At 50.7% G+C, this 19939-nt stretch overlaps 3 protein-coding genes across 3 annotated transcripts; 1 reads left to right on the top strand and 2 right to left on the bottom strand.

Moving 5' to 3' along the window:
- Positions 1-1956: 1956 nt before the first annotated feature.
- B0T23DRAFT_10511 (IGR protein motif-domain-containing protein) lies at positions 1957-3156 on the bottom strand. Its single transcript, XM_062831761.1, has 2 exons — positions 2960-3156; positions 1957-2849 (listed from the first exon to the last, which is right to left on the bottom strand). Exon 2 carries the CDS (start codon positions 2831-2833, stop codon positions 2123-2125), a length of 711 nt encoding a protein of 236 aa, XP_062696812.1. The 5' UTR covers positions 2834-2849; positions 2960-3156; the 3' UTR covers positions 1957-2122.
- Positions 3157-3676: 520 nt separating this feature from the next.
- Positions 3677-9216, top strand: B0T23DRAFT_349165 (SNF2 family N-terminal domain-containing protein). The gene is made up of 5 exons (XM_062836033.1): positions 3677-5022; positions 5085-5612; positions 5678-6585; positions 6637-7516; positions 7591-9216. Exons 1-5 carry the CDS (start codon positions 3945-3947, stop codon positions 8838-8840), a joined length of 4644 nt encoding a protein of 1547 aa, XP_062696811.1. The 5' UTR covers positions 3677-3944; the 3' UTR covers positions 8841-9216.
- Positions 9217-10094: 878 nt separating this feature from the next.
- B0T23DRAFT_400822 (uncharacterized protein) lies at positions 10095-14189 on the bottom strand (the record flags this gene model as incomplete). The annotated part of the gene is made up of 7 exons (XM_062838527.1): positions 10095-10959; positions 11081-11406; positions 11469-11899; positions 12342-13165; positions 13364-13605; positions 13650-13877; positions 14067-14189. The coding sequence occupies 7 exons, from the start codon at positions 14187-14189 to the stop codon at positions 10095-10097; spliced, it is 3039 nt and encodes a 1012-aa protein (XP_062696810.1).
- Between the last annotated feature and the right edge of the window lie 5750 nt (positions 14190-19939).

Raw genomic sequence — 19939 nt, 5'->3', positions numbered from 1 at the left:
TATTACGTAGCTGTTTTGATGGGATGGCAGGCACCGTTCGGACTTTCCCCCGATGTGGTACGGCTGTAACCTTCACAGGTTTAAGCTTAAACGGCGCCGCCACCGTCATCGCCAACCCCGCCATCACCAATCGAGATGGCATCGACTTGAGAGATTTCGAGCTTCACCTCACTAGTAGGTTGTGGCCGAATTTTTGGCATCTTGGGAGATTGCCATGGTGTTCTAGAGAGTAGCTTTTTCTGTATGTTACGTGAAAGAAGGCGTCTGATGGACTTTTTCGCTCTTGATTCGGCAAGGAACGTCGCTGCGTCGAGCGTGTCTCGATTTCAGCTGCGGCACAGCTGCCAATGAAGCTTGGTAATGTCTGTGTAACCAGACCAGAAGCTCCTGGATTTAGTCCCCTGTGTGACACCATCAACCTCCCACATCGTACTGGTTGTGCAGGTAGGACCAGCGGTGGAGAGGGAGAAGCTGGTTCGTGATATCGGACCTCAATGCCATCATTGGCGATATTGCCGGGGACAGCACAGAGAGGGCGCTTTGGATGATGAAACAAGAGCTATTTTGAGTTCTCGAAAACGCCTCAGGGTGATGCTTGTTGTCCCAGGATTGCCAGGATTGCCAAGGATACCGTCTCAAAATCCATGGCAAGCCTGTTGGGTGCCAATGTCCAGGAATAGCCGCAGCAAGCGCTCAATGATCTGTTGAAGTTTTCGTCCGAGATGTAGGCAGAAAAAAGTTGTACTCGAAGAGATCATGAATCTGTGTCGGCGGGGTCCATATTTGGTTGGGGATGGCTCAATCTGGAAACGTCGACATGGTCTGAGTCCGTCGTATGATGCATTCCTTCCGTCCAACATCCACTTCGCATTGCACACCAACAACCTTTTGTGAGTCCCCGAAATTAAGAAGAAAAAGAAAGAGCAAGACCGCCATTCTCATGTTCTTATTGCTTTTCTGATCAAATATAAAAAAAAGCAAAAATAACTTTGCTGTCATTGTTCCACCAGGGTGAGTTATTATTGCATGATGCTGGGCCCGGCTTGGATGATACTGTAATGAGGTGAGATTGAATGGACGAGGTAAACCGAGGAGTTGAAATGGCCGGTTGTCAGTGGGATCAGTTCCGAATAGATGGCTCGGTATCTCCTTCTCAATGAAAACAGCTCCGTTTTGCTTGAACAGAAAAGTGCGACAGAGATCCGGATCTCTTGACGATATCAGAAGGAGAGGTATTTCGCGGTCTATACATCTAGCATTAGCAGTGCGATTTGGGAAGGAGCCTTTTGACCAAGCGATGGTGGTTTGTTGAGGTATTTGTTTATGTTGTACCACTCCGGTTTGAAATGACAAATTTTGAAACAGACCATAGAGGAATGACAGGTTACGGAAAATCACAAAGGGGGGGTGCTGGTCTAGAAATTATTGGTGTATGGCGCATAAAAGCTGACGGTAAACTTGATGGTAAGACATCAACGTGAAAGGGCGTGCGTGGTAAAGCGGACGTTGTTAGGAGAAGCTATTCTAGTAGGTAAATGGCCAAGAAAAATGGGGGGTCCTGTTGGCTGTTATCGCCGAAGAAAGCCATGAACGTTTAAATGCATCTGATCACGGAGATAAGGGGCATAACAGCATACAGGCTATATCCGGAGAGCACGGCTTGTTCGTTCAAACGGATGCACTGGGTTGACAACGAACCGGGACAAAGGATTCTAGTGCCAATGGTTTGGGATCGGAGTGAGGCCGGACTTTTCCAGGAAAGCCCCAATGTACTGAAGCCCCGTCAGTAAAAGACTTTGAAGATGGGATTAGAGGTCACCTACACAGAAGGAAGTCCAATGGACTATTTCCATGACTGCTCTAGCCCTCTTCGACCATGTCCATAGCATCCCCGCACATAAATATCTGGCCATTCTTACAGCGACGATGGTCGCAAGACATGGGTCACCAGGGGATGAGAACAGCCCAGGACCCCGGAACGTGGCAAGCCGAATCCCATTAATATACAGATTTTACACATGGCTACAAATGGAGTAGAGCTTGTGGCCAACCGAGCAAACGTTCAAATCTGACGGCAGCTCGACCAACCCAATCATCCATGACCATAGCCCGATTGATTTGTTTAGTAGAAGCCCATCTTCTCCCTTAGGGCCTTGCGCTCCGCCACACCTCTCTTGAAGCGCACCTCGGCGCGTCTACGCTCACCACCGTCGACCTTGTGTCCTCTCTTGTCTTCCCACATGCCCTCAGTGACGGCGAGCTTGGCGACGCCCTTCTGGACCGGCAAGGCATAGGGGCCAACGATTGTAGAAACGCCCTTGACCTTGTAGCCCTTGACCTTGACACGTTCGCCTTCAGAAACCTCGTCGACGTTCTGGTTGGCGGGGACGTTGACGACCTTTCGTGAGGTTCTGGTGGGGCTTGCTTCCTTCTCATGGATCTTCAGGTAAGCGACACCGTTTTCAACGTGCTTGAGGTCGCCACCGATGCCGAACTTGCCCTCCCTGAATCGTTGCCTCCATCGCAGCAGGTAGCGTCTTGCCCTTGGGGGCTCGACGCCGAGTTCTCTCAGTTGGTCGGTAGTGAGGGTGAAGAGGGCCTCCCACGTGGGGAACTTGTCGGCATGTTGTTTGAGGTCGCGACCGATCAAGGTCAGGAAGGTCGGGACGTCGGGGACGAAGGGGGTCGGCTTGGGGATGAGGGGCAGCTGGGCGGCAATCTTATGCGCCCATCGTGCGTGTGCGTTGAGCCCAGGGGCAGTGGCGGGGGCCGAGACGGCGCAGGGCCGGAAGAGGAGTCCAAGGGTGGACTGGATCCGGAGGGAGGACTTCATCCGTGCTGGGTCAAGTCTAAAGTGTTAGTGGGCAAGTAAACAAATAACAAACTGGCAAAGTCGCAGGTCGCAAAGGCCGTGGGAAGACCACAGTGATTGGGAAGTGGGATGAGGAAAAGTGCGTACCTATTGCAGAGGTGTCGCCAGCAATCGGTCAAGGTTGCCGCTCATATCACGGAGCCGGGGAAAGAGACGGGGCGAGATACTATTGTGGATGGAGATTCCTTAACAAATTCCGGCCCCGGGACTGACTGGTCGCGCGCGGGCAGTCGGTTCGGTGGACTCCCGTCGCTTGGGAAAGTTTTCCTCCGCAGCCCGCTTCGCCCGCCCGAAAATCTGGAGCCGGGACCACTGACCGGTCTGAGCGCCCGACGTCCAGCGTCTGAAGCTGCTGGTGGGGTTCAAGGTAGCTCCCGCCCGCCTATGAGCCAATGACAAGCGCTCTTTTCCACGGGGTAAAGTGGCGTCCCTGCATCACCTATGTTACTGCGTACACAGCACGGTTAAGTGGGTTCATGCCAAGACCCTTATTAGCAGGGCAGCCCTATAAACTTACAAGTATGTACACTACGTACACTATTCTAGAATAGTGCTGTTCCAGCTTGTACGCCCGCGTGTGATTCCTTAGGTTCTGCGTTGCCTGTCCCTGCGCTGCCGAGCTCTTCTTGCCGTAACAATTTCCTGTCTCCCTCCTTATTACGTAGGTACTCCTCTTCCTACTCATTTCTTCCTGCTTCATGCACCTTCATCTTCAGGTTCACCAACTCACAGGTTGGTCATCTGCATCTGTTGGACGGCCGTGCCTCTTGGCGCCCATTCACTGTGCTTCCATTCACGGGCCCTCCCGTCCTGGGTATTTAGGCTGCCCTGCTTTTTCCCTTCTTCCCTGTTCCTACTACCAGAATCAACACCTTTTCGTCGTCCCAGTCCAACAGCTGTTCATCCTTCATCGCCAACCTCGAGCATGCCGGCAGCATCGGGCTGTTCATCACAGAAACGAAGCACATCCATGCCGTGGAATTTCCTGACCACTGCCACCCACTTGCTTTGGTTGACGAACGTTGGTCAACCTCATCACGACGACATCATTTTTCTTTGACTTGTCGCCAAAATGCCTCCAAAGAAAAAGTCCCAAGGGCAGTCTCGACAACCCCGGTCAGACTGGGAAGCCAACCCTGAAAACGTAGCCGCATTTGTCGACCATGTTCGGTCCATTGGACTTGATCCCGCCGTTTCCACAACTGATGCCGAACAGGACATTGAAGTTCGACCTGCTAAGCGCCCAAAACTTTCGCGGGGCGTGTTCAAACCTAGCGATGCCGTTTGTATCGACGAGCACACGGTCGCCCTTCCTGTCCGTGATACTGCGGCTATTCCCAAAGATTTTAGTCTCAACAAGCAAAACATAGGAGACTACGTAGACGTTTGGGTGGTGAATGCCAAACCCGACCGCCGTGATCCAGAACGTGGCGCCTGGTACTTGCATCTCGCTCCTAGCAAAAACAACAGTCGCGCAAATAAGAACAAGAACGCCCATATCTGCTATGCCCTCAAGACGAGGGCGATCTCTTCAAAACTCGCTCTCATGGCCCGTGTTGCCAAGACACAATCATTTGACCCTGGGTCGCCGGGCTATCTTTGGACAGCTGTGGACATCGCCATCCGTCAAGAAGGAGCATCTGTCAAGATCGATGTCACTCTCAGACTAATGTGGAACACTAGTACAGATGTGTACCAGTCCAAGGTTCAGCAGGGGCTGAAAACTCAGGTGCTGATGGCGTATTACCCGAATTTACTCGTGTCAGCGCAGGAGACCATCGCATGGACTCCACAGCATTTCTACGAAGCAGCGCATACTCCAACGCCCAATATTTCTGACGGACATCTCGCGACAGCAAAGATCCCCAGTCTGGAGACGGACCTTTATCCCTTCCAGCGAAGGGCTGTCAAGTGGCTTCTACACCGGGAAGGTGTCGAATGGAGCGGCCTTCCTCAACCCGATGGCCAACCTTTGGTCCAACCCTCCGAGAGCGAAGCTTCGTCTCTTCTCCCTGCCTTTTTCCACCAGGTTAAGAAGCTCGATGGCGAAACGTTTTATATCAGCCCGTTATTTGGCATAGTGGTAAAGGACATTACGAAGCTCCCGTCTAATGACATGGTTAAAGGTGGTATTTTGGCCGAGGAAATGGGTAACTTTTGTCCCTGGATTTGATTGCTGTGGGCTCAAAGCAGAATCACTGACTTTTGATAGGTCTTGGAAAAACCGTCGAAGTGATTGCTCTCACGTTGCTTCACAAACGCCCACCAGGCCCAACAGTGGCATATGACGCTTTTCTTGGCCGCGAGCTCCAAACAACAGGAGCGACCCTGATAATAACGCCTTTGCCTCTTCTCGATCAATGGCTTTCCGAATTGAACCGCCATGCACCGACTTTGAAGGTGGTTTACTATCCAGGGCTGAAAAAGGCGGCCAAGATGAAGGGTGTAGACCTTTCGTCCACGCAATTGGCTCAGCAGGATGTGGTCATCACCACTTATGAAGTTCTTCGGACCGAGATCTGGTCAGCCGTCGATCATCCTGAACGATCCATGCGCGGAATAAAGCAATACGAGCGCCAGACATCTCCCCTCGTCGAGCTTGGCTGGTGGCGTGTCTGCATTGACGAGGCCCAGATGGTGGAAAACTGGAACAGCAACACTGCCGTACTTGCAAGACGTATTCCCCGCGTTCATGCTTGGGCAATCACTGGCACTCCGGTGAAGGATGACATCCAGAAAGGTGAAAATTCTGCCTGAAAGGCTAGATTGCATTTGGCTTGACAGTGGCTAACGGATGGCATCCAGATCTACGAGGCCTTCTGAACTTCCTCCGAGTTGAGCCGTATGCCTCGGATAAAGAGGCCTGGCGAGCTTTAATGTCCGACAAGGCGCGCTTCAAGAGCCTGTTCGGCTCCATCACAATGCGGCACACGAAGAGTATGGTCAGAAGCGAAATATCGATTCCGTCTCAGAAACGACATGTGATCACAATGCCCTTCAGCGCCGTGGAGGAACAACATTACCGGACCGTATTCAGAGAGCTCGTCAACAACTGCGGCTTGGATGTTGAGGGAAATCCAATTCAGGAAGACTGGGACCCCGAAGACCCTTTCACGCAACAAGGCATGCGGACTGCCCTCGATCAGCTGCGGCAATTGACCCTTCACCCTGAAGTGGGAAATCGAAACCGCAAGGCCTTAGGCAAAAGGTCGGGTCGCCCTATGCGAACAGTGGCCGAGGTCCTTGATGCAATGCTAGAGCAGAGTGACGGTGCCATCAGGAGTGATCAACGTAGTCTCCTGCTCATGCAGCTTAAAAGAGGACAAATTCTGGCTGGAATGGACCGCGTCCAGGACGCACTAACTATTTGGGAGGATGTCCGCGCGAAAAGTGTAGAGATGGTAGCGGAGTGCCGGAAACAGCTTGAAGCGGAGCTTGCGAAAGACCCTATGGTACCGTCAGGTGCGAAGGAAGATAGCGAATCGGATGATGACGAGGACATCTCAGCAGGACTCAAAGATGCCCGTCGGCGACTGAGATTCGCCCTTGAAGTTCAGCACATGGCCGTGTTTCTGTGCGCAAACGGATATTACTCTAGCAAGACGGACGACAAGTTGACTGTTCCGGACTCTGATGAGTTCAAGCGGCTGGACAAACTGGAATCCGAAGGCTACGACCTTGCGAAGGCTATCAGGAAGGAAATCCTGCAAGAGGTACATTTACATTCCTATCTTTTGTGTGACGTGTACTAACAGACAGTTTAGAGTTACGGCAAGGCGAGGAAGCTGATGGACAAGCTTGATGAATGTCGCCAGAAGCAAGACTTTGCGGTCATCCCCGCAGTGGATATACCCGAAGAAAGCGGCGTCGAATGTAGCAACATCATCATCGCTCTCGAGGGTATATACGAGGCCCTTGACCGGCAGGCCGATAAGCTCGACGAATGGAGAGAGCATGTCATCCAACTTCTGCTCAAGCCGTTGGTGGATGAGGACAATAGCGATGTTGAAGCCACAGGCCAAGAATACGAGGAATCAACAAAGCTTCAGGATGAGATTCTGGCATATGTACAGGTTTTGAAGGCCGCTATCGCCGACCGACAAGCCGTGATATCTGGGCAACAGAACGGCCTGGTCGAACACGAAGTTGGGGTGGTGCTTAAAATGGCACGCGATGATATGGAAGTGGAAGCAGGCCACGAGCCGCCCGAATCGGCCAAGCGGATCCTCGAGCTCTTTGCCCTTCGCGAAAGTGTCAAGCCGAAGTTCAAGGAAGGCGATGGTCATACATCCCTGAGAGGCATTATCTCGAAACTTCGAGCCGTGATGACGGATTTGCGACATCAGGAAGCGAGTGGGAGCAAAAGAGCAAGGCTTGAGCTTGCTTTGGCAGAGAGATTGTTAAAGTCAACCCAGGCTCAGCATACGGACCAAGGCAAAGCAGCGACAGCCATGGAACAAGAGATGGAGAACTTCACTGACATTTTGAACGCACGTCTTGATTTCTACCGGCAACTCCAACAAGTTTCAGACTCGGTAGAAGAGTACACAGGGGCCATGAACGAACAAGTCCTACAGAGGGCTATCGACGAGGAAGAAAGGTTGAAGACGAAAGTGGCCACAGCGGAGTCGAAGCATCGTTACCGTAAGTTACGCCTACACTTGTGCTGTGATTTCATGTTCCATGGTGTAACATGATGTACTGACACCCTAGTACAGTGCTTCATCTTAAACAAGCCGATGCTTCCTCCGACGAGGAGCGAATGTGTGTCATCTGCCAGTCACCATTCTCCATCGGCGTCTTGACAGTCTGCGGCCACCAGTTTTGCAAAGAGTGCATCACAATGTGGTTCACAGCTCACCACAACTGCCCGGTGTGCAAGCGACCCCTTCATCGCTCTAACCTGCACAACATCACATACAAACCTCAAGAACTCAAAGTCCATTCGGAAGGCCACAACATCCGCGACTCCAACAAGCAGCTAGCCCCTCGCGACCAGCAACCAACGTCACCGTCCAAGTCCAAAAAGCACACATCGATATACACCGAATTCAACCCCTCCAAACTCGCCGAGATCCAAAACATCGACCTCGAAAATGGCCCGCACTACACCACCAAAGTCGACACCCTAATCCGCCACCTCCTCTGGCTGCGCCAATCCGACCCCGGCGCCAAGTCCATTGTCTTTTCGCAATACCAGGACTTCCTCTACGTGTTAGCTCAGGCATTTGAACGCTACCACATCGGCTACTCCTCATTCTACCGCAGTGCTGTGTCCAGCGTCGCCTCCTTCCGTGAAGACCCCTTCATCGAAGTCTTTTTGCTGCACGCACGTGCCCACGCGAGTGGGCTGAACCTGGTCAACGCCAGCCATGTGTTCCTCTGCGAACCGCTGCTTAATACGGCGCTGGAGTTGCAGGCTATTGCCAGAGTTGACAGGATTGGTCAGAAGCAGGAGACGACGGTGTGGTTGTATATCGTGGATGGGACGGTGGAGCAGAATGTCTATGAGTTGAGTGTGAAGAGGCGGTTGGAGCATATGGAGAGGCGTGCTACTGTTGTTGGTGGTACTGCTGATTCTTCTTCTTCTTCTTCAACAAACACGAAAACAAGGGGGGAGGCAAAGGACAAAGAGAAGGAGTCCGAGACGCTCGAAGACATAAGTCTCGACGCGGCCAACGCGCAGGAGATGCAACAGGCGCATCTGAGTAAACTGATGGGTAAAGGATCGGATGGAGTGGTGGGTGAGGCAGTGGATCAGAATGATTTGTGGACGTGTTTGTTTGGGGGTGTCAAGTCTGCTGGACGGACACAAACAACTACTGAAACTGGTGGCGGCGTTGATGGTAGTAATAATGAGGAGGGGGAGAGGTTGTTGGTGGAGAATCCGGTAACGAGGGGGTTCTTAGCTGGGGAGGCGGCTGAGGGAAGGAATAGAATGAGAAGAGACGGTGAAGCTCCGGTTTAAAGAGGAGGAGATGGGATTGTGCAGAATTGGAGTGTCGGAGTGATATATACCCAAGGTTTAGTCCGCGGTCATGATGATTGAGATGGTTTTCTTTTTATTCGAGTTGGTAGTCCAGACAGTGAGCGAGGAACACCACGCAAGATATCTATCATCCAGATTTCTCAGTCTCTGTCTAAATCATTACAGAGGGTGGTAGAATCCTGCTTATGGTAACAAAATAAGAAATCTTTAAGCGCCATATCTATCTTTCCATTCACGAGGAGCACGTCTGTATAGCATTCTCGGCTTTAAGAGTTCGCTATCTCTCCGCCTGCACTGGGTACCCAAAGGACTGCACGAGGAAGGTAAACCAAAAAAATAACGGTGCGACATGAGCCCGACACCGACACCGAGGACGGGAAGAAAAAGGCAGCCGTAGATAGTGACAAACGCGATGTGGAAATCCAGTTACCGCACAAGTAATCATATACCTATGCAGGATGCAGAAGGATATCTCGGGTTCTTCGCGGGGCCAGTGTCTGTAATCTTGCCGAATCGACTCGCGACTACGGATGTCAGATATGCAGAGTTAATAATTGAAGGTGTGCCATTTGCATCTAACAGCCGTCAAAAGCGAGTATGTCGGCAGTCAGACACCTTCAACCCTTCAACTTGGAATCCGGTCGTCGCGAGTTTATTCGGTACATAATCTTGGTTTGGGTTGTCTGGTCAAAGAGTAAAGGGATCACCAAAGTGAGTTTAAGCTGATGATAATCAAAGATCTTTCGAAAATGTACAATGAATCCTTCGCAATGTTGCCTGTTCCCTTCAGTGATCTAAACGCGCTATAAGCGTTTTCTTCTTGTTCCATGGTAACGCTGAATCAACCTCTTTTGACTCTAACAGTCTGTATCTAATGCCGAGTGACCCATGTTAGAACATGGGCATCTCTCGCTGTCCCATGGGGTATGTGCATCCAACATGGTCTTTTAGAAGTAAGTACCGAAACGCTCAAGATCCATCCAATCCTTTCTTGACTGGAAAGGGATCTTTATTAATGGTAGTAATGGATCCCGCTTATTTGCCATTCCAACTCTTCAACAGTAAAGCAATCATCCTGTGAGTCCGGCAATCACTAGGATAAAATAAATCAGGTTCCAAACGCCGAGATGATAAACTCCAACCCAACTCTTGCCATATCCACCCATCCCACTCTACCCATCTATCTTTCTATCCATTTTGTGCACACCCGTTTGGACGTATCTATGAGACCTTCTAAAACTTGGGGTCGTAGATGTGCTGCTTGATGTACCTCTCGAGGTCAACGTCACCCCACTCCTCCCACTCAAGCCACTGCTCTTCCGGTAGGGCGCTGACGCCTTCACGGCGAGCAGACTTCATCACCTCACGCGCAACAATGACGCTAGCCTCACGGACACGGTCAATGCGGGGGTAGATAAGACCTTGCTTGACCTCATCGGCATTGAGGGAGTTGGCCAGGGCAGCGGCCGAGGTATAGATCATGTCATCGGTGACTCTGCTAGCCTTGGCGAGAATGGCACCAAGACCAATACCGGGGAAGACGTAGACGTTGTTACCCTGGTTAGGGTGATATGTTACACCGTTCGTAGTGTAGCTGGAGAAGGGAGAACCGGAAGCGAAGAGCACGGTTCCTTCAGTCCAGTCAATGGCCTCCTTGAACGTACATTCAGCCTTGGTGAGAGGGTTGCTGAGGGGGAAGAGGATGGGCCTGCGGCCGAGTCCTCCGGCGTCGACGGAAGCCTTGAGGGCGCGTACGACCGACTCGGTAAAGACGCCATGAGTGGCGGTAAGACCGACAAGCGCACTGGGCTTGACGTACTCGATAACCTCCTCGAGGGTGCGGAACTGATGGCCGTTGTTGTCGGTACGGGCGAAGTACTTTTTGTGTTCGGCCAGCTTATCACCGCGATCCTTGGTCACAAGACCCTTGGTATCAACAAGCCAGAACTTGTCCTTAGCTTGTTGCTCCGAGAGGCCACGCTTTGTATAGTACTCGACCAGTTGCTTGGCAACGCCAACACCGGCGGAGCCAGCTCCCATAAAGACAAGACGTTGCTCCTCGATAGGAACATTTGAAAGGTTGACGGCACCAATGTAACTATATTGTACAACGTACTGTCAGCAATTTGTCTCACGCTCACAAGTCACTTTTTGAAACGTGGGATTTCCCATTCAAGTAACTTCATCTTCTGCAGGGCTGGAAGGGTTTTCCAACTTACCCAGCGAGGACAACAGCTCCAGTTCCCTGGATGTCATCGTTGAAGCACTTGTACTGATCGCGGTACCGATCGAGGTAGTTGAAAGCCTTTTCACTTTCAAAGTCCTCAAACTGCACAACCATGTCCGGGAAGACTTCAGCGGCAGCCTCCATGAACTCGTCCATGAACTCCTGTTGCTCGGCAACCGGAATACGCTTCTGACGAAGGCCCAAGTAGAGAGGGTCCTTCAAGTTGGTCTCGTTGGCGGTACCGCAGTCAAGGACGATAGGGAGCGTCTTGTCCGGGTGGATACCAGCAGCAGCCGTGTACAAAGCTAGCTTACCGATCTGGTACATGTTAGTGTCTTGCCAGCGTGTGCAATTGAGTGATTGCCGAAAAAAACACTTACCGGAATGCCAACACCATTGACACCAAGGTCTCCCAAACCGAGAATGCGGGAACCGTCAGTGACGACACAAATCTCGGGCTGAGGATAGGGCCAATTCCTCAAGATAGTACGGATCGACTTCCTTTGTTTGATCGAAATGTACAGCGCTTCTGGCCGAGTGTAGAGGGTCGAGTACTGGAGGCAAACGTCGCCAATGGTGGGAGTATAGACCAATGGCATCATCTCCTTAGCATGATCCATCAGGAGGCGGTAGAAGAGGTCGACGTTTTGGCTCTTGATGGTCGAGAGGTAGAGATATCTGTCAATGTCGGTCTGACGGGTGCGGATCATTTTGAGCGCACGCTCAACCTGCTTCTCGGAGTCCTCCATGACGTGCGGAATCAGTCCGGTCAAGTTCTTGGCCACCCGCTCTTCAGGAGTGAATGACGTCCCTTTGGGTGAAATGCAAAAATCAGCAACTGCGGTCATGTTGTGTACGAGGGGTGACGAGGACGGTTCTGGCGAATGTGACACAGACGGAGATACAGAAAGTGTTGAGCCAGAAACAGATGAAGTCGAAGAAAGACGGGGTCGGGGAAAAGAAGATGGGAGAAAACGTGAATATAAGCAAGTCTGGCGTGCATGCAGAAGTCTGGCAGACCAAGGCATGATAGCACCTTGACGGACAGCAGAGACTGATGATGAGAGCATGGCCAGACTGACTCAAGGAAGCCGTGGACAACCAAGCTCGGGTGCTGCAGTGATAAGAGACAGGGACAGGAGAAGCAGCGTGGGACGTGGAGGGAAACGAAGGAAGTGGAAGAAAATAAACAAACAAACGAACAAAACAAAACAAAAAAAAAAAAAAAAAAAAAAAAAGACCAGTAAGCTTACCCTTGTTCCAGTGGGGTTGGTTGAGCACCTGGTAGCCCCGGGCCTCTTCCTGGGAAATATACTCGGTAGTGGTCTCCTGGTGGACCTCGCCGTACGTTTTTTGGCAGTAGCCTTTCAGTGTGTCGAGGTTGGCCATCTTCAGAGCCTCTTCAATGGTTGATAGATCAACGGAAGACATCGGATTCGAAGCCGAGGTGCGCCGAACCGAAGACATGGACAAGCGCTTTCCTGCACTGAAGGTGGACGAGTGGGAGGAGCGTGCGGACGCAACTGATGCAGATGAGTGAGGGGAGCTGGACCGCGGGGTCGAGAAATCGGAGCCTGAAGAAGTGCTGAAAGCGTACGAAGTGGAAGCCATCGAGTATGGGGAGGAAAGCGAAGACGGGTCCAGGAAAGCCAGGAAAGGGCGGATTAAAGAAGACAAATCGTCGAGGTGGCCGGAGAGGTTAAAGTAAGGGCTGGGGATGGTCCGATACCAGCCCAGCAGGTTACTCGCACCAAACGTTCTGGAAAGGGAATTTGGAGGTGAGGTGTAAGTCGAGGGGTTGCGATTGGTCTGCGACTTATTAATGGTAGGGCCGGGGTCTGGACTGAAGGTACCGGTACTTGTAGATGCACCAGCAGAAGAAGTAGTAGCGACGAGCGTAGAAGCAGCGAACCGTGAAGCAAGCAACAGACTCTGTGTCAAAGCCAAAGAGGATAGATGATGAGAAGAAGTCCTTCCAGCATCCGGTTTACTCGAGAGGACCGGCCGACTTAATACCTTTTGCAGTCGAGGAGCGGTTGCGCCGGACATGAGCACCGTCCAGGGCGAAACGGGGAGTCTGTTTTTACCCATGCGACGCGAAATTGAGATGGAACGCTATGTCTTTTTTTGTTGCTTTCACCTGATTCCTGCTACCTTCTGCTCTCTCTAGTTGGGCATCAAGAGGGCCGCTGTTAGCTGCCGAGTATGTGGCATATCTGGTAAAAACGGCCAGGAGGTTCTCAAGTGCTTGGGGTGTTACTTTGTCGTGACAGACGCCTGTCTGGCGGGTTTCGGGAGCCGGGGTATGGCTGTTTCAAGGGCCGCCTGGCCATGATGGAGAAGGGTGTCTGAGTGTGTGTCTGTGTCCTTGCCTCTGGCGAGGGGAGTCTTCTCCGAATTCTGCCGCCGGCTGTGGATTCCATTACACACGGCCGGCGCCTTGACGCTTCCATAAACGGTTGGGGGAGGGTCCGGATGGTGTGTGGGTTGGATCTGGCCTGGTCGGCTGGGCATGCCCTGAAGAGGAAAAGAAAGAAAACATACCTAGGGGAGTGTAACACACCTTGCACACACGCGTGGTCCAGCCGTTGGAGACACCCGAATACACCCGGTTGGGTTTGCTCAGTGTGACCGCTTGTTGCTGCGACGAATATGCAGCTTTGAATGCCTTCGGGAAAGTGTTGTACCGGAACGTGGGAAATCGACAAGAAATGCTGAAAACGATATCCGCGAATCGGTCGGTACAATGATGTTGTTGTTACGGTAGCAGCTCTAGGTACGAATAGCGTCTATGTACCTTGCTTCTACACACAAACTGGAGGTAACAGGAACGGCAGATCCCGGCCACCAAAATGATATGATGATGATTGATCAACACCAAAAATGGGGAGGAATCAATGTGAGATGCAGAAAAGGTAAGGCAGGCACATACGACGCGAAGCAAGTGAGGGCAAGATCGAGGAGATGGAGGAAACGACTGAATGGAAGGCTGCAAGGGCAGGCGGTTTTACGTGGAAGATGCTCTTTCCCGTTCCATCTGTCGACGGGCTCTCCCTTCCGGTATCGCACCGGTCTTTCACCTCTGCGTCCCGTCTCGTCATCTTTTCAGAACAGTCATTTTTGGGAAGAGGTCGTGTGCTCCTCGTAGTGTTCCATTGAAATTCTCTTCTAGGCAAAAAAATGGGCAATCCCCACGTCCGGCAATGGTTCGGGGTGTGGCCGGCGTCGTGTATTTCGAGTTCAGAGTGCAAAAGGAGTCAGAATGTGGTCGACTTACGTATGGACAGTGGACTTTGGGGCACGTCACACCAGCCTCTGGGCTGTAAATCCTTCCTGTTACGCTGGAATGGAATGCAGGTGCCGTCCGCGTGCGATGCCGCTTGTTAGACCCGAAGTCCCCACCGCTACTCCACCGCTTAGCGGCTAGCGGCTCCGTAGAATCCATCACAGTTTCCCGCTGCTTACGCAGTACGATTCCACTTTTCCACCATTCAGACATCTCGAGCTTTGCATGAGTGTCGAATCTTCAAGGCTCCCGCAGCTGATGTGAGAACTGCAATACACTAGACGTTGCATGGTGAGAGTTCTTCTATAGTGGCATTTGTCCTCAACTTGGATATGGTAACACCCAGCCTAATTTGAATACTAACGAATGAACAAGGCGTAATCGATCGCACGTCCGAGCATTCAGCTGTGTGTCCTGAACTCCACCTACCTAGGTAGCTGAGACTTGTCAGATCTGACATACAGCGCTGATTCCTTCCAGCCCAGTTCTCTTTCCACTCGTCTACTGTGTACTTCTTCCACAGCTTCCACTTTGTGACCGGAAAGTTTTTGAGAGTCACGCAGTGCTTTTGTTGCGATGGGCAGCAGCAACCGTCGACTTCAAGGCACCAGTTTGTGGAGAAGTGGATTTCGAATCCGTCAAACCTCTTTTCGATACAGCCCAGGGGCTGCAGGGTGATCACTCCGCTGTCCAATCAGCTTCTCCAATTACATACAGCAGCTTCTTAATCGGGCTAGCGGGCCCTTCCCGCTTGGTTGCAAATGTGTAACATAGTAACATCGGGGATGAAAACACCGGGACGTCGAATTCCACCTCCGATTTGGTTTGCTTTCAACTCAACTCCCGTCGGTTTCTCGGAATGGTTTCGTAACTTTTTCCATCAAGCTCCCAACAAACCGTCTATCCAACTTTCCGCTCTGCAATCGTAACGTCTATGATTGGCAAGTTGTCCGCAATCCATCCACTTTTTGGCGGAAGCCCTTGAAGTCATCACGGCGCAATTACGGCTAAAAGGGGTCGCAAAATCCGCGAAGGAATCATGAGACACTGAAAACTGTGGACCGCAACATTTTAGTGGGTGCCAGCTCAGGGCTGGAGTGCTGAATGCGAAGGGTTGTACGTACCAATACCTACTGTAGCACCACGATCTTTTCGTCCAGATGCTGACATATCCGTCGCACTACAGCTTTCCACTCTTGTGGTCTGGATGCGGATTCCCACAGGTCGTATGTACAGCGGTAACAGAATAGATTGGATTGGAATTGCGCCCCCATGGACAGCCCATAAACACGTATGTTCGTGTTCTCCGTCAACATCGCTTCAATCTTCAAACCCTTGTTTGTCATTAACTTGGGCGACAGAATCGTACCGTTAGCTCCGGTCTGGGCCCATAGCATACTGCGATATGGTGAGGTTGCTGATAACTCCCATCCATGTTGCCTCTCTGTCGCGCCAAAAGTATCGTGACTTGGGCGTCAGAATCAGGAAACATGATCAGATCGTTATCTCACTGTCCGCTGGGTGCTAGTGCCTACGGTCACCGTCATCCAGACGTGCCGGACCGGTTTAGGCTGGAGGGTTGCGGTCATGCCGTGTCGGTGCATGTGGATCCCCTCACGAAGCACCCGAAGCACCAGCGGGAGCGTCTCTCGCTTCGACGAACCCTGGGCGTTCAGGGGCTGACCAGGGGAAACAATCAGGCTGGCCAAAACTCACATCCACCCAGGGTGACACGCATCGAATTGACAAAGCCAAAAATACGACGAAAGACATGGATCCCTGTTCCGACTTCACCCGAAATTGTTGCAGGGCTTTTTTTCCCTTTTTTTTTTCCTTTTTTAGGGCGCTGAGACAATTGAACAGGGAGGGTGACGAGATGCTAAAGTCCGGCCTTCTAGAAATCTTGGCCATCGGAAAAGAAGGCATTGGAGTTGGAAAGGAGGTGAGCGATCCCCAAGTCCGCGAATCCCTTCAGCTGTCCGGAACCTGAATGCATCACGCTTATCCCTTCTTTCCCTGCCACCATTTGTTTCGACAATCACGCCCTCCTTCGAGCTCAACTCTTTTCAGTCAACCAAGAGCATAGACTGCCGGAGACAAACATTGAGCGGCCAACTGAACCGCCATCCCCAACATCCTGATCGTCCCATGTTTTTCCTTGTCACATGCATGACATGGGACGATCCGATCTGGTGTACCTCGAGCTTTTGCTGGGTCCGCCACCCAGATGTGGCGCCAATCCATCGGTGACTGCTTTCATCAATCAACCATTGTTCCATGGCAGTCATGAGATGACAAGCTGCAACACGATGGCTGATGTTGACAAGCCGCGGGAACTTCTACAATGGCCTTCGAACGAGCTCGAGCCTGCAAAGCCATTGGCTCATCTTCAAACGGCCCGCCAATGCAAATGCTCGTTCGAGTCCAGCAACTATTGTCAAGTGCTCAACGTTCCCTATGCTCTTACTGATTTCACTCAGATATCTTGCGAACTGTTGCCCAATGTAGCTACTGTCTCGGAATTGTGTTCTTTTCTATCACATAATCCATCGCCGTTACCCTGATCTGTATGAAGGTTGACCAACACTCAAACGCGTCAACATCTTTCCGCCTCTCTGCACTTGAACGCCTCCAACGATTTTGAAACCTTCCCCACGATTTAGCAGCAAGTTCCTTGTGGTGGCCGTCTACTTGATGGGGGGAATGGTCTCGAGTCACCCAATCACCGACTACGTCTTGCTCGAGTCAGCCGCAGGGTAGTAAACCGTATCTGGGGTAGCTCTCCTTGGCATGTCTGGATCTCCTCTCAGCTCCTGTCCTGGCAATGTCGTCTTGGCACCATTTATCTCTTTATTGACATATGATTGCCGTGATGCGATCTCGGTAAGCTGGCGGCCAGATCCCCAGGTCTCTGGACCAACGGGAACTATCCATTGATTGTTGGTTGAAGGCCTGGAAGCCCCGGCCGTACCCGGTCAACTCCTTGCTATGACCTCCTTGGCGGAGGTCCACCGCTTTCGAGCAAGCCAAACAAACTAATCCCTGGAGCACTTTGGCTGCACATGTTTACGATTTCGGCGCTCAGATTCAACCGATACCATGAGATACCGACAATTTGGTGAAGAATGGTAGCATTCACTAACCCAGAGACAAGGAGTTTGGGGGAGGCTGCGGCAGGGTCTTGATTGGGGGTTTGGTTGTCATGGTTGGCTTGTCCGGGGTTTGAGGCTCTTGACGAGTGTCGTTGCTCCGCAGCCCCACACTCGACCTCCAAGCATGTGCTCGTGATGTGATGTGGGATGGGTAAGAAAGCCAAGACGAGACATGACTCGAACCACCTTACGATGATTGGGACCGTTTCCACAAACTAAGCATATCTCAACCATACCAAACACCTTGTTTCTTCCCAGCGTTGGCTGATCCCTTCCCCCGGGCTCCCGAGTCATGGCTCCAGATTTTTCATAACACATGTGTGTGTTTTGCCATAATGGGACTTGGTCGGGTCTTGCCTGTAATTCATTTTCCCTTTTCACAAACCTCCGAGTACATTCAAACCGGACACGCATATGGCAGAGGCCAATGAGGCTGACTGTCGTCAATATCTCATTATACGATTTGGACGATACCAGATACTTTTCGGTTTACCTCTCCGCAAATTTTATCGTATATCTTGCTTCTCGACCATACGTAAACTTTACATGCGACTTTTTGACGATATACTGACATCAACCTCATATCGTCAACACGTCGTCATCATTCTTCTTGCCAATTTATCGGTTGTCGAGCTATTTTCTGACGATTCCAATTCAGAGACCCCCTTTGATTGACTACGTCTCAACCATCATCATCAAATCAATAAAAGCAATCATCCATGGTTTGCAGACGCCAATTCCCTACCTTGATCATCTACATCAATAACATACAGTATTTATATCAACGACAAGGTGGTCCGTAGTCGACACTTCCATGGCAGCCCATCTTCATGTCCGAAACGCATGAACAACAACCCGGGAAACACAATATAAGTAGCCTTGGCAGTCCATGGTAGAGCTCATTGATGTTTTCAATTTCCATAATGTTTCCTTAGACTTTATCGGAGAATGGGGATGCCTGGGCGGCGGCGGCATCGCGGGGGAGAGGGGATGGCGGAGAGTTCTCCATATAGATGCCCTCATCATCTCCCATCAATCCGATAAATTCCGCTCTCCGCTTCCCGGGAGATGCCCTGTGGGAGGCAAATATATTGCGGAGCATTCCACCGCACCGAGAGAGAGAGAGAGAAACTGGGAACACTTGGTTACTCTGTGGTGTACACTACCGATTTAGTCACCGAGAAATATGCGAGCAGCGAGCGAATGACGTGTGTACGTCTCTCTCTCTCTCGATTAGTGGCCTTGGGCACATTACTTGTCAAGTTGGCAATTCGAGGAAAAGGATTGAAGATACTCTGCAAGTTACATGTAACATGAACGCAATCATTTCAGGCGGCAAGGATATATATTCTCCAGTGAACTTGAGATAGATGGTTTGTGACCACAGTTATGTATAAGTATGCCGCGTAGTTGTTAGAAGGCGCCTGTAACATTGAAGGAAAAAGCAGAGAGAGGAAGATAAGAATTCGATGAATGATTCAACGAGAGTTAGTTTAGTATTCTTGCAATTGACCATTTAGACTGACTGATGGAGGTGGCGAATCAAAAGTCTCCCGGGTGTCGAAAAAGATGGGTAATTAGAGTTTGTGTTCAACAGGAGGAAGATATTTGGATAGGCAGGATAAAAGGAAAACATGAAAAAAAAAAAAAGATACGAAAGCGAAAAAGAGCGTTGACAAAAGCGTGCGGAAAAAGCACAAAATTGAATCTAAGTGGTGAAAAAGTGAGCGAGAAATAAAAGAAAAGGAAAACTGAAGGGAAAAAAAAAAGAAAAGAAAAAAAGAAAAGAAAAAAAGAAAAAAAGGACGGAAAAGAAAGAAGGGAGACCAGCAAGTGAGCAATAACGTTATTGTGTACAAGACCGAGGGACGTGGTAGAAGATGGCAAGCCGGTTAAAGAAAAATACTCATGTCCGAAAATCGGAAACTCCAATTCTATGTCTGAACTCCGTCATTACCTAAAGACTGCCATACACCTCAGGTGACTTCCTGCATGTTCAATCAAGTTATACTCTTAAATGACTGTGCAAGATACTCTGTGAAAAAGAGGACAAAACAACTGGCTCCAAAGAAGTCATTCAATGTTGGCTACAGGACATGGATTGAGTACAGAGATTGTCTGGTCAGTTTTAGTACGGGACTTACTAGGTCAGTTGACAAACCTTGTTGCTCTCGTGTCGTCTGTATCACCTGTTATCAATGTCACAGCTGGCAAAAGTTGTTCTTTTCTGTAAAATCAATTCTTCATCACAGATATCATATCCTTAACCTTTTGAACGAGTTTCTGAATCTATTTTATTACCTTGAATTCTATGACATTTGCTTGCATCCTTTGACATGTAGCTAATAATTCCCATGCTCCAAACACACAAATTGAACCATATATACTTCTGAATCTGACACTGTCCTCGCCA

This window comes from Neurospora hispaniola, assembly GCF_033458365.1.
Source record: "Neurospora hispaniola strain FGSC 10403 chromosome Unknown B0T23scaffold_1, whole genome shotgun sequence".
In the NCBI taxonomy this organism is placed as follows: Eukaryota; Fungi; Ascomycota; class Sordariomycetes; order Sordariales; family Sordariaceae; genus Neurospora; species Neurospora hispaniola.
Note: the sequence above shows the minus strand (reverse complement) of the source record. Positions and strands in the feature narration are given on the sequence as shown.

Coding starts and splice junctions, on each gene's coding strand:
- B0T23DRAFT_349165 (XM_062836033.1), top strand. CDS start 3,945: ATGCCTCCAAAGAAAAAGTCCCAAGGGCAGTCTCGACAACCCCGGTCA. Junction 5,023..5,084: donor TATTTTGGCCGAGGAAATGG/GTAACTTTTGTC, acceptor GACTTTTGATAG/GTCTTGGAAAAACCGTCGAA. Junction 5,613..5,677: donor GAAGGATGACATCCAGAAAG/GTGAAAATTCTG, acceptor GATGGCATCCAG/ATCTACGAGGCCTTCTGAAC.
- B0T23DRAFT_10511 (XM_062831761.1), bottom strand. CDS start 2,833: ATGAAGTCCTCCCTCCGGATCCAGTCCACCCTTGGACTCCTCTTCCGG.